This window comes from Corvus hawaiiensis, chromosome 2, assembly GCF_020740725.1.
Source record: "Corvus hawaiiensis isolate bCorHaw1 chromosome 2, bCorHaw1.pri.cur, whole genome shotgun sequence".
NCBI classification, from domain to species: domain Eukaryota; kingdom Metazoa; phylum Chordata; class Aves; order Passeriformes; family Corvidae; genus Corvus; species Corvus hawaiiensis.
This window is the reverse complement of record NC_063214.1, coordinates 54,611,449-54,625,360: the sequence shown is the minus strand read 5'-3', so window position 1 is coordinate 54,625,360 and position 13,912 is coordinate 54,611,449. Positions and strand designations below refer to the sequence as shown.

The window sequence follows — 13,912 nt, the reverse complement described above, 5'->3', positions numbered from 1 at the left end:
GTGAAATGAATAGGCTTCTTAGGCATTTCCTATCACCAAGAATTTGCTGAGAAAAGATGAAAACTAACTTCAAGCCACTGGGTTTATTATTTGGGAGATCTGGGCAGTTTTTATATCTCAACACCCCCCACCTGCCCAAAAAAGCCCACCAAAAACCCAACAAAAAATCTAAGTGGCCTCTGTTCATGAGCAATGATAAATAAATACCACATTAATCTTGGTTGTATTTATCTGTAGTAAGAAGTGTTCACATTCCCTGTGCCCATTTATGTACCTACAAGTACAAGGACCTTCAAATGGATCCTCAGAGACTGCTAATTCACACAAGTTATAAATAAATCTCTTGCCAATACATAGGGAAATGTCTGTCTGCTTTACAGAAAATGAAAACTTTTATAGTCATGCAGCAGCAGATTCAAATCAGATGGCTGAAATTGCTGGTGACACCATATGTACCTTTTGTTTATTGTCAAAAGTCTTATCTATGGGATATCTCAGTATTATTTCGACTGTGTCTTGCCATTTTCTTCATGCACTCTCACATATCTATCACTGATTGTGACTTCAAGAAAAAATGAAAAACTGTTTGTATGATCATTAACAAATTAGGATTATCACAAAAGTGAGGCCACAGCCTATTAAAACTGTATCAATTAAATAATACGGCATCAATGTGTGCTAATAAGGGACATACTGTGATTCACTTACCTTAGATGCTTGTATGCACCTAAGGTAGAACTTCAAAGACTAAGTAAACTATGTTTTTCCATCTAGAAGATCCTTAGTAATCATGCTAATCCTAAAATCACTTGACAGAAAGACACTTTGAAAAAAGGAAGGGTGAAAATCCAGGCCATCATTTAAAAATCTTGCGTGGCTACAAAAGAAGCCTTGACCTGGATGCTTTGATTTGCAAATGCAAGACTGTAGGGCTGAAAATAGAAGCATAATAAATTAAAGCAGTTAAATGTGTCATCACTGAGAGGCAGCAACTACAAGGTTGAGGAAGCAACATCTTGTCTTACAGAGGTTTTTGCAAAGGTACTTGCTTCTGTGCTTGCTCTACTTGTTAAAAGAAACTTATTTCTTGATTTTTAAAAGCCCTATTAAAAAATAATTTTTGGTATTGATTTTTAGTTCTAACTGAAAGCTACCATGTATTCTCAAACTACATTCCTACTAAGTAAAAGATAGCAAAACTGTTTACTGGATTATATCATAGCCAGCTAACTCTGATTGAATCTCAGATTCATATAGACACAGCATTACTCAGTGTACTGTCTTAACTGGTTTATACCTGATGAAAAAGCGTGATAATGTTGTCATCCTTTGAATACTAACCAATTTATCTAAATCCTGATTAATTCAATCACATGAATGGCATAAGATTAAATAAAAAAAGAAACCTCCAACTTTTTGGCTTGAGAAAAAGTGTCTACAACTTCTTTTGGATTCTCAAAGAAAAAAAAAAGAAATTATTCAGAAAGAATCCCAAATCAGGAGAAAACTTACCCTCAGTAGTATCAAAGGCTTCCAACATAAATTTAAAAAAAAATTAAAAATCTCCCTTCACACGCTACAAGTAAGAGAAAAGAACAAGGATCTCTAGGTCAGCAAACTCCCTCCTTCATTGCAAAGGCAGCTACGTCATTCAAAATCTTTCAAATCTTTCATAAGTTTATGAAAGGCATTTTCATGAAATCTACTTCGTGAAATGGGTCTTCAGTGTATGAAAATGTGATTGAGTTTCTTGCCTCCCACACAGCTTTGGAAGGTTCTCTGAAGCTTAAAACTCTTTTACTTTCCAATCCAAATGTATTCTTCAGCAGTCTTTATGGTCTCATTTTACACAAACCTTGTCCTTAGGTTTACACAATTCTTCCTTCTGACAATCTCCTGATATTCCATGTATCCCTATTTATTATGCTAAGTAAACCATCTCTCTGACTTTTCTTGTGTGGCAAAACAATTGATAAGAGGAGTTTTACTAATATCATAGCTAGATTTTACCTTTTCTACAAGTGCATATCCAAAACTATATTCTAGACAAATTCTAGTTACTATTTACATTGTAACATAATTGCTGCCTTATTTCAATGGAAACTCTTTCTGATGCAATTCTAAAATGGTGTTTCCCTTTTTCTTAGCACTATGTTCTATGATTTTGCACACGAAAATTTCAGTGATAGATTTGTCTTTTACTTCCTCAGATATTTCCAAAAGATCCAGCCATTAGCATATATTTTCAAGAATATGAATTCCATGTACCGTAACATTATAAAATATTTATGTAGTACATTACATTGTATAACATTTATATTAATGCAGGTTTGAAACCCACCCAATATATCCTGATTGATATTTCTGTCATCTATCCAACCAGGTTTCCCATCCACAGTTTTTTACAGAGCATTCCCTTTTTGGGGAAAAGTCTATCCTCTATCTTTCCCTGACCATCGTCCTGTACTGGAGTGACCAATCCCAGCAAGAAGGAGCTTGAGGCACAAGAATGCATGTATACTTGCTATACAAAGGGATGACCTAAAATTCGAGAGCTGTACAATTTTTATTCTCCTTTGGAAATAAAACGTGTTCTTTAGTGAGATATCCTTATCACTGTGACTGAGTTAGAGCCACTGCTCTCATTCACTCTTGTAAACCTCATCCTGTCTTAGCAAGCACCACCCTCAACAGACCTAGTAGCTACATTAATGTTGAGACAGTGAGGAATCAGGCCTTCTGGTCATACTTATAAATTTCTACATAAGTAGTACTTCTAAAGCACTAAGGAGTTTTATAAGAAGTTTCACCACAGGCTTGCTGTACTTTTTATACTCACTCTCAGTAATTCACGATTTACAAAAACAAAAGTCCTGAGTTAAAAAAAAGTTTAAGAATTGACCTTGAAAAATGTTTGGCTTTATCCTGTGTTCTTCAGTTGCACCACTGAAACTCCTACCAGTATTGAAGACACCTGTGCTTGCCAGATGAGCTGATCTCAATCAAGAACTGATAACCAGCAAAAAATCTTATCTCCTCTCTGTGTGCCAATCCTTACCGCATAAGGTAGAGATTAAACGTGACTTGGTAACTTACAGTTTCTCTTCACCCAGACAAGCTTGATTTATATTAATGTCCACAAATTTACAAACCACAGATTAAGTTCCTTTACTAAGAAACAGCTTTGACTTGGTTTTAGACTGAATCAAAAGACTTTCAATAAGGAATCCACCAACAAAGCAGTCTGAAATCACTTGTGCCTCAAATCCTTCTACAGAGAAATTAGCTTTGTGGAGTTTTCAGCTGAAGATATGGAAAAAACTCTAATTAAAATAAACTGGTACTTCATAATAAGCATGACAGGGCTTAAGTATCTGTAGGAATAAATGGTGGGGTCTCCTTAAGCTAAAAATGGAAGAATCTCAGACTTATGAGCAAGACAAGATTGAGAGCAAGTTCAGGACATGATTATTCATAAATATGAGTTATTTGTAAATATTGTTTGGGAGTAGGTAAGAAGTTATTTTAAATCCATGTAGCTAGCTTTCCAGAATTCTGTCCTCAGCAAAGTTACTTTAGAATTCCAGAGTGCTTACACGTTTGTGAAAAAGTATGTGTAACCAATCAGAAACCCCTGTTTTACAGATAATGGAGTTTAAAAAGGCTGGATTGTGGAGTACCACATTCCACTAAGTCATTCAGATAAATAGCCAGTGCCTGGAAGAAGTTTTTTAGTTTTGGAAAAAGAGATGGTGATAAGACTATACACAGACTGTATTGGAAACCTGTAAAAAACCACAAAATGCTTGCAACACATCTAGATGTGAATCTGTACACCTATAAGAACTGAAGGATGAAAATTCTTATCTCACTAGCTATGCTAACTGGGCTTTGCTGCCCTGCAGTCAGTTGTTCCTAGCAATAATCTCACACAGAGAGAAGGGGCTCATTGTTTTTACACTGCTAGATAAAATGATTGAGCTTACGTTGCCCAGTCATTCCTTCATTGGAAATAAACTAAAAACCCTGATCATTCCCAAATAGTAATTTTCAAAATAGATTACCAAATGAACATTTGTTATAATTTAGCTAAGATCTTGCTTCCTCTACTCATTCCTGAAATTCTGCCAACTCCCATGTCCAGGGAAACAGATGTTTCTCTGACTTACTTTCATCATATGCCCATAGCTTAATTTAAAAAAAACCCAAACAAACAAAAACAAAAAACCCAGCCTGGAAATGTGTCACATCAAACAGTTGGTTTGAAAATTATTACTCTTAATGGCATTCATAAGAAATGAAACCTATCATTGCACCTGATATCTGTAATAGGATTCATAAACTAGTCTAACTTGAAGAGTTTGAAGTTCCACAAGATGCAGTACTGCTATGAATACTTTGAAAGTAAATTCCTATAAATTTTGGAAAGTAATGTCTAACACGGAGGTCTCATTTCTTGCAAGAGAGGAATGATGGGAGAGAAAAGTTTGAAATTATAGCATGCAAACACTGGCTATGGATCTACAACATAAGGACATTGACAAGATAAATTTCATGAAAGATAACTATTAATGTTTCAGAAATGTCAAAGAAGGTGTAACAGATTCAATGAAACTCAGAGTTGACTACAAAGAATCTGTTCCACTCCCCATAAAGATTTTCTATTTTGCAGAGGAATTTTCTAAATCAAGAGGAATCTGTCTCTTTGAAATAGTGTTTACTGGATAGTAAACATCCTTGCCCAGCAGTTATAACTGATGGCTTTTATCTCAGAATCAGCATCTGCTTTGAGATATGACCTGATCAGGCAATGCTAGGGGAAAGGATACCCCAAAACCTATAACAGATCCTAAGAACCGTAGGTGTACTGACCCCACAAATACACAGATGGTTACCATAACAATGTATGCTTTGTCTAACACAAACTACTACTCTGGAGGTAGGACAAGGATGGCTATAGTAAGGGCGACAAGATTATGAAGAAGCACATGTAAACAAGAGACCCAAGCTCATATATGGCTGGAGTAGAAATACAGACATTCAGTGCTCACTTTTACAGAAGTATCTGTGACAGGAATCCTCTACTAAAGGAAGACGATATTAGATTTATCTAGGATAAATTTCCATAAAATGCCCACACACAGTTAATAAAGGATTCCTCCAATCAAAAGTTACACTTGGTGAGGGTGACAATAAAGCACTGGAATTTGGTTATATCTGTCAAAGACAGAATAATCAAACATCATTTTTCTTATTTATTTATGGTTTCTCACTGCTACTGCTTCTCCAGTGTTATTTTCTGACTGTATTTGCGTATATTGGATTTTGCACATCAGACCAGAATCCTTTGCAAGTTGTTCTGGTAGCCCTGAGCTCCATATAGTCTGAAGACCAAATATTTTGCATTCTTGGATGATTCAGGTGAGGTCCTCATTCTGTCCTGTAATCCAGATCATTATCAAAGCAGAAACAAAGAACAGTATTTATTTTGGACCCTACTACTAAATCAGTTCTTTGAGAGCTATTTAGATACCCAACTGCAGATGCACATCATAAATCAAATGTGGCAAGTGGCACTATAGATATACCTTTTAACATGTGCCTGAACATTTAAGTATTGCAGACAGTGAATAATGGCTGTGAAATAATTTACCACAAACCAAACACATTAGAACTGCCAAACTGCAACAGGGGATGTCCAAAAGAAAATTTGATGCAGTTACCCCACAATCCCAGTTGAGGTAACAAGGAAAGAATATAAGCCTTTATGAGCCTCCTTTCAGGATTGAATCAGCAATTCATCCAAATTTAAAGAAACACTAATTTCCAGACTATTTAAACATTGTTATTTTTTCAGAATATTTCAACAAAACAAGGTTTAAAAGGAAATGGCTTCCTGTGAATTTTAAATATGCTCAGAGATCCAGGTAGGTGGATATGCTAAAAATATATATTTTCATGGCTAAAGCAAGAAAGCACATTTAGGTACAGAGATGGAATTACAGAAGCAAAGTTTAAAATTTTAAATCTGAGATTAAATATAGTCTCCTCTTGCCTTAAATTTATATTATAATTAGACTACTCCTAATTAAAATGAAGAAATTATGTAAAAAATAAAGGAAAATATTTAAATGAAAGGAACAAGATCATCTCTAAAGAGGTGAGTGTTGTGAAAGCATAAAGGGGGATGGAAATGGATGATGAGGATAGTAATCAAGCTCTGAAAGACTTATAGATCATGACCTAAAATCCATCTCTTAGGCAGGATAGATCCCTGTGATACTCTGCTTGTCAAAAACATCAAGCTAAGGTACAACCAATTAACCACAAACCCTGGACCCCATTTAAGTAGTAAGCTTTTTACCTATTTAGCTGTCCATCCATTCAGAATGTAGAGTTCTAACTCTGATGCACAAGTATTGTGGGACCTTTCCGGTCTCAAGATAAATGATGTTCATTGCTACTCCTATGACCATAAATCTGATTATCATTTTTATCATAGAAAGCAAACAGGTTGGCAATGGATGTTTTAGCTTTCGTAAATCCATGTAGACTGTTATCAATCACCTTCTCTTTCAAGCAGCCAGAACTTGTTTCAAAGGGATTGCTACATGGTTTTCCAAGGGACAGAAGAAAAAATGACAAGCTTTTCCCTGAATTTTGAGGACTGCTTTAAAGATGGGTGTAACATATGCCTTTCTCTGGGAACCTAAGACCTGCCCCAATTTCCTTAACTTCTTGGATCAGTGATTAGCCTCAGAAGGACTTTCACAACCATCAGATGTACCCCATCAGGTATCATGGGCTTGTACGGGACAAGTCATCTCAAGGAATTCTTGACTCAAACCTTATCCTTATTAGATGTCCTCCTTAAACCCTTTCACTAAAGAGAGACCCTTGATAAACCTTAGTGAAGACTGAGGCAAATAAGGAATTGAGCATCTCAGTCATATATGTGACTAAATCATCCACCTCATTCAGCAACAAGACATTTCCCTCAGTCAGCCTACTAATGAAGCTCTTGTTGTCCTTGATATCCCTTCCAAGTTTCATTTCCAGCTGGCCACTGGCCTTCCTGAAAATATCCCTTACATGCTCATGCAATGCTTCTAAATTCCTCCTTTCTAGCCAGCTCCTAGTTCCTCCTCCTGTGTACTCTCTTTTAGCATCAGAGCTCTACAATAATATCTTTTTCTGGCCTGTTCCTGCGCTTGGATAATACTGTACTTAAAAGCCTGACACCTTTGAGAGCTACTTTGACACACACGTTTGCCTCCCATGGGATCCTACTGACCAGTTTCCTGAATAGGCTAAAATTTGCACTCATGGAATCTCTATTCTTCTGCTCTCAATCCTCACTTCCCTCAGGGCCTTGAACACCACTATTTCATGGCAACTACAGCCAAAGGTGCCATTAATTAATCACATTCAATAATAATTTTTGCTTCCTGGTAAATAGCAGATCCAGCTGTGTGTCGCTCTTAGTTGTCTCCTCCTGTATCAAGAAGTCATCCCCAGCGCTCTCCAGTAATTGTCTTCCCTACACACATCCCACCTTGTTGCACTTCCAGAGGTCATCAGGAAGATTAAAGATCCCCATGGGGAACTAGGGTTTGTGATCCAGATACTTCTTCAAGGTGTTTAAAGAATGCTTCTTCCTTTCCCTCACTCTGAATGAGTGGTCTGTAACAAACTCTCACCATGACTCTCCTCTGGACTCTCCTCTCCTGTCCTGCAAGTTATCAACCAGATTATCTTCCATCCCACTGAAGAACTCCAAAAATCTGAACTTCTTCTTCAGAGAGAAGGCAACACTCCCTCCTTGCTTTCTCTGGCTATCTTTTCCAAGGAAATTGTCTATTGCAGCACTTCTGTCATGCACTGCAGGCTGTCCCACCAAATCTTATTCATTCATTCTAATGATGTCGTAATTTTGTGATCACATGTGGAGTAATTTCTACTCCTAGTTGCCCAAGATGTATGCATTTGTATATATATTTACTTGAGGTGGGTGCTCTTATTTCTTGCTTTTGTCAGTGAGCAGCCTTTTCTTTCGACCTCATCCATCACTACTCCACTTAAATGTGGGCTGTAGTCTCCCTCACATATCATTCCTAAAGAAGTCTTTTCATGTCTCCTTTCACAGCCAACATTGCAGATGCATCCAGCTTTAAAATTATGAAGCCTGCTTATGTGTATACCCCAACGTAAATCTGAAATCCTAATTAAGCTGCTGTCATTGAAGCTCTTGACATGTGTGATACCCTCAACATCACACATTCATAGCAGGAGACTGATTAAATAGAAGCATGAAGTTCAAGATCATAACCAGGATGTCACTAAATCTTTCAGGTGTATTACATATCTTGAAAGAATTAATTTAAATCTATAGTCAGATCTCTTGTTACACTAAAGGCTGTTAACAACAGTCCTATTTTTAGGAAGTTGTATCAGTGTTCCTATATTGAATTCCAAAACTGTGTGTTTTTCAGATCTTCCAAAAAAAACATCATCTATACCAAAAAACCCTAGAAACACAGTATATCAACAAAGTTAAAATGCAAATGAAGTTTGTTAAAGTATCAGGAATACAAATGTAATTGTTTAAACTACAACTAATCTGAAATATTTTATTTAAGAACATTTCTAATACATTCAAAGATCCAAAAGGCATTTGAATTATTTCAAGGAGAAATAACAAGAGTTAGGTACTCAGAAAATCACCTTATAGCATCCATATATTAAAATATAAATGTCTAATTGAATATATTAAAACCATGATCCTCTGCATTACATCTACACATTTTCATCCATATTCAAAAGAAGAATCTTTCTCAAAACTTTTGATTTATTAACTCAGGTCTCTCAAAATCTTACCCAGAAAGTCCTTCAAAATCATCTTAGTCTTCATTTTGCTTTTAATAATTTAAAATTCAATCATTATTGCACAGTGATTATATGCAATTTTACATCCCATTAACCCTGCTTTGTTTTAATTATAAAGATCCTTTGTTAGATTCCTTTAAATGATCCAGTTTATAATTCCAGGTTATCCTAGGGAGCACTTTAATTCAGTTGCACATTCATCAACTGTTTATGTCCTGTTAATTGTTGACAACTGCACAATTGCATTCTCTAGCTATGATTGATGAATTGCATTCACAAGTTTAGCTATTAAGCAGAATAAATATTTATAACAATTTTCAGTTAAAGGATTGTTATCTTTGTCCCCAAAAGGGTAAATTAAAAACAAACAGCCTGATTGCAAAGAAGAGCATTCCAGTAACGCACACACACTTATACTAAAACATCTTTCTGAGAAAAGTATAGGGAGGAACGTGTGTCCAAGGGCAGTTTGATTAGACATTCCTTTGCCTGGATTTAAGGAGCGGTTCTTAAATGCTACTTGTTTTTGAAAAGTCATTGTTAGAGGGGATTAAAAGGTTCACTGGTATCTTAATACCTGACCGATAAAAATACGCATGTATAGGATTCATTCAGAATGGTCATTCTATCAATAGTGAGCATTCAGTAATATCTGACCTCAACATCCTGGCTGAGAAAATGAAAAAAAAGGTCCAAGTGGTATTGCATATTACTATCCAAGAACATAAGCTTACTATAATTAGTCAGTCTGTTGCCAGGTAATATTTGTTGTACAATGTGCATGACCCACTCAGGTAAGCCCTATTGTGGTGTAAAAACTCATATTTGCACTTTATAGCAAGAAGAATTTCCAATGGAGGGAGTTAAGTTTCCTACTGCTATATGGCACTATAAACTCAGTGTGCAAAGGGAATCCAGGAGAATTTACACCAGCCAAATGCTGGGTAATTACAGGCTCCTGTGTTTTTGATATTCATATTCCTATATTTCTATACTCTGACATTTTCTAAATTTCATTTCAAATAAATGCATGATTTAACCACTGAAATATCAGCTAGACAAAATATATCCTACAATAAAGAGAAGATTTGATACTTCACTTTGCTAATGAGACATCATTCGCAAAAAACAGAAATCACACATAAAATGACAGCATCTCTTCAACAGGTGTATTGCTATTTATTTTTTTTTTAGCTGCACATAAAAAAATGTGTAGATTCAAATGGATTTAATGTATTGGCCAATACAAATCAGACACATTGCACAAGTGGTTTTATTTGTCTTGGGTACTCCACTACCAGAAGGGCCAAAGAGTCTCCCTTTGCTTCTCAGCTTGCTGGCGGGAAGTACTGACAAACGATGTGGAGAGTAGAACATATAGAACTAAAATTACTTGAGGACTGATAATATATTTCATAAAAAATTTCAAAATCAAGGAAGCTCATATAATGTTGTGTATGGTTTACAGGACTCAAATTGGACTGGAAATTCTAGATAAAATAATCATGAAATTATCGTATAGAGAAGTATGTCTGTAAAATGAATGCTGTGCTCCTAAAACAGATGGAGCGGCAGATGGTTTTACAGATTGAGCTCCCTGGACTGTCTGGGTAAAACAACCTTGCTGCTCTGGAGAATGGTGGTTCAATTCTCAAATAACCCTAAACTTATATACAATTCAAGGGAATTCTATTTCCTTCTGTCAATAAACAAAATTTTCAAAATTTACACACTTAAAAATTAAATATTTACTACATAAAGTATCTATAAAATAAATCTTTTAATTAACATGGCCTTTTCACAATCTTTTTGGAACAGATGGTGAGGAAGTATTATCACCCAGTGGAATAAATTCAAAATGACTACTTGTTCAAAAGCTTTAAAATTCATTACCTTCCTTCATTGATGAGCTCAATAAATGCAAGTCCTGCATTCTTCTGAATAGAATTTTGCCATTCCTAAGAAGATAAAATATAACATGATCAAAACCTAAGGATTTTAAACCACATTTTTGAAGTTGACCCTGATGACTTCCTTAGGAGATTGAATTTAGGCAGAATTTCTTAATTCTCCCCAACCCCCCCAAAGAAGAATGACCTGATCATGTAAAAACTGTAATTCATTCAGATTTTCAAATAAATTTTAGGTGGTCATGTCTTCTGTTTCACCCCTAAGCAAACTTTAGTTTCCTTGTCTAGAGAATATGGAAACACATCATGTTTCTCCAGTTCATGCAGTTGCCCAATGAACATTAGTGCTACAAAGTACCTTCTTCAGGTTGCTTCACTGCTACACCTTGTACATTTTATTATATAGGACAGGCAATAATCCCTGTAACATCCATCCCTCCTGGAATTCAATTTTTGCTTCCTTCCAATTATAAGTGAAAACAAAAGCAGCCTATGATAACAAACTATTAGTTTTTAAATTCTTTTACAGTTACCATGGATTTCCAAGATGGAACTTCAGACAGATTTAAACCACATAATTGATATTAAATTATAACAGGCTTTTACTTCATATACCACTAAGTTAAAGAGAAGTTTCTCGATGCATCACAAACAGCTTTTGTCATACAACCCACTACCTCTATCACACCAAAAGATTTCAGATTCCTGAGATGAAAAAGGTGGAGATCTCTCTCAAACAAATAAAGATTACTTTCTTTTGCAATAATTCCTTAAAACTTTTCTTTAAGAGCAATAAACATTTCCTCTGCATTATAATGAAAAACAAATCAAAATACATTAGCTGGATTACAGTTCACAGAGAGATTTCCTAGCTTGAGACTTCATGTTATTAATGGGTAGAGGGTTACAGTTAAAGGACTATTCAATTTTCATTTAATTTTTCCCAAAGAGTAAAAAGTCCGGCAGAAATTCCCAATGCTTGTTTCCTAATATGGGTGAAAATAAGATAGCTTGGCATAGATAAGGCAATTTTCTCAAAGAGTAGCTGTGAAATCCAGTCACTAATCAGCAAAGTGCTTCTTACTGATTACATGAAAATTCACAAATTTTACCAAGTCATGCATCTTAAAAAAATTCCAACAACAACAATCTTGTAGTCATGATTGTTTTATAAAAGGCAAGCTACTAAAATACCCAAATAATGAACATACTCTTGACCCATTGCTGAGCAGGTAACTCCTGGTTAGGGAAGACAGAGTATCAGCACTCAAGCCTCTAGCTGATAAACTACAAAACCATTGTAACAGGTCCTTTCTTCAGTGCTGTTGATTTTGTTATTTTTCAAATCCAGTAACTGAAGCCAATGATATTACTCTTGGAAGCAGTTAAATTACGTGTGTAGAGTAGAATATCACTCTGAGAAACTAAGAATGCAAGAATTCTATTACCTAAACACAGGCCCCTTGAGACACTTTAAGAAACAAAAGTCTGGGTCAGAGATAGTGTTCAAAGTGTAGCATTTTTTATTTCTTATCAGAGCCTTTTACCATACTCTATAAAAACCACTATTAGCTTTTTCTTTTGAGATGCTTTTCTGCACCACAGTTGGTATGACTTTGCAGTCAGGAAAGCAGAACTGACATGACTACAAATCAGGAAGGAAGTTGAAAAGAGAGAGGAGAAAGGAAAAAAGGCTTCCTAAGACAGGTAGAAGAAAGCATGCTAATTAATTTTTAAAAAGAAACAGAGGGTCTACCTGTGTCTGCAAGAGCCCAAGAGATTCCTGCAAGTATTTTGTCAGATCGTCCTGCCCAGTGCAAATGTCTCAGATTCTGCAGAAGATCCAAAATGGCTGACTGGATTTTATGTGAGATATCTTAAAGTGCATAACAAGCCATTAAGGTATGTATATGGAAGTGAAAAAATCTCTTCTTATATCTCCATAGGTGGAAAATCTCATCAATTTATCTGAAGTAATTATTAATGACAATAACGTTTGAAACTTTCCCAACTATCTACCCAAAACTAGTGAAAAACATGATGCAGAAGCAGAAAGAAACCAGGATTCATGGTTCATGTATTGTTTCACTACAAAGTAGCTACTACAAGATTTACTAAAGACTCTCAACCCTCCATTAATTCACAACTAAGGGAATAATTATTACTGCCACAATTTCCTCTCACTTTTAGGCATAATTTAATGTAACAGATTCATGATCCTGAGAGATGACCTGTAATTGTGAAGAGGTACCTGGTTTTCTTTTTTCCACTTTATTTTTAAAAGATGCAAACAATAGATTGAAAATGCTCTGCAATGCCAGCATTAGTTACCTTTGCAATGGCCATTCATATCATCGCATGTACTTCAAGAACTAGATTAAGATGTGGAGCAATTTTGTTTATAGCATCTTGAATTCCAAAGAAATCATTCTCAACCCCCAGATGCAAGAAGTGGAAAGATAAACACCAAATGAAATGGATACAGTGACAGTAGTTGGAAGATTTATGCTACAGCCGAGTGGAATCACAGCACAGTCATTTGGTTATTAGCAGCTAAGTGCTTGAATGACTAGGCTACATCTTGTGTGGTTTTGGTATAGTTCTTATCATGAATCTTCTGAGCCTTAGAGCAAGAGCTTGAAGCCTTTTCCATGCCTCAAAAATGCTGGTGCCAATTACATGCTGAAGTAATGGAAGCCTTTGACAATATCATGTATGAGACAACTATTTCTATACAAGAATGCATTGATCTTTCTTTGGGGCTCCTGCTTGGTAGGGCAGTGGGGATGACTCAGAACAAGGTGGAGTGTAGAAGACTCAGAGATAGAGGCATGTTTAGAGACTGTCCAACACAGTGCTCAAGAATGATGACATCACTTCTTTGTACTAAAAACAGAATCAAAATTTAGTTTTTAACTTTATTCATGCTGAAACAAATAAAAAAACTGTCTTCATACATAATCACTAAACATTATAACTTTAGACATTCAGTTCAATTACTTCCAGCATGGTTTTTTTGTAAATAATTTATATTATGCAAAATTCTACTAAATTCTATTAATAAAAAATGTACTAAATTATTACAATAATGGAAATTGCCACCTTCCTATACCCAC

General features: G+C 35.5%; 1 protein-coding gene across 12 annotated transcripts in view; it reads right to left on the bottom strand.

Moving 5' to 3' along the window:
* Nucleotides 1-13,912, bottom strand: part of NBEA (neurobeachin) — a 467,485-nt gene that overhangs the window by 225,476 nt on the left and 228,097 nt on the right. For all 12 annotated transcript variants that reach the window (XM_048295094.1, XM_048295084.1, XM_048295082.1 and 9 more), the window contains one exon: nucleotides 10,780-10,844. In XM_048295094.1, coding sequence (XP_048151051.1) covers nucleotides 10,780-10,844 — 65 coding nt within the window. The remainder of the gene's footprint in view (nucleotides 1-10,779; nucleotides 10,845-13,912) is intronic.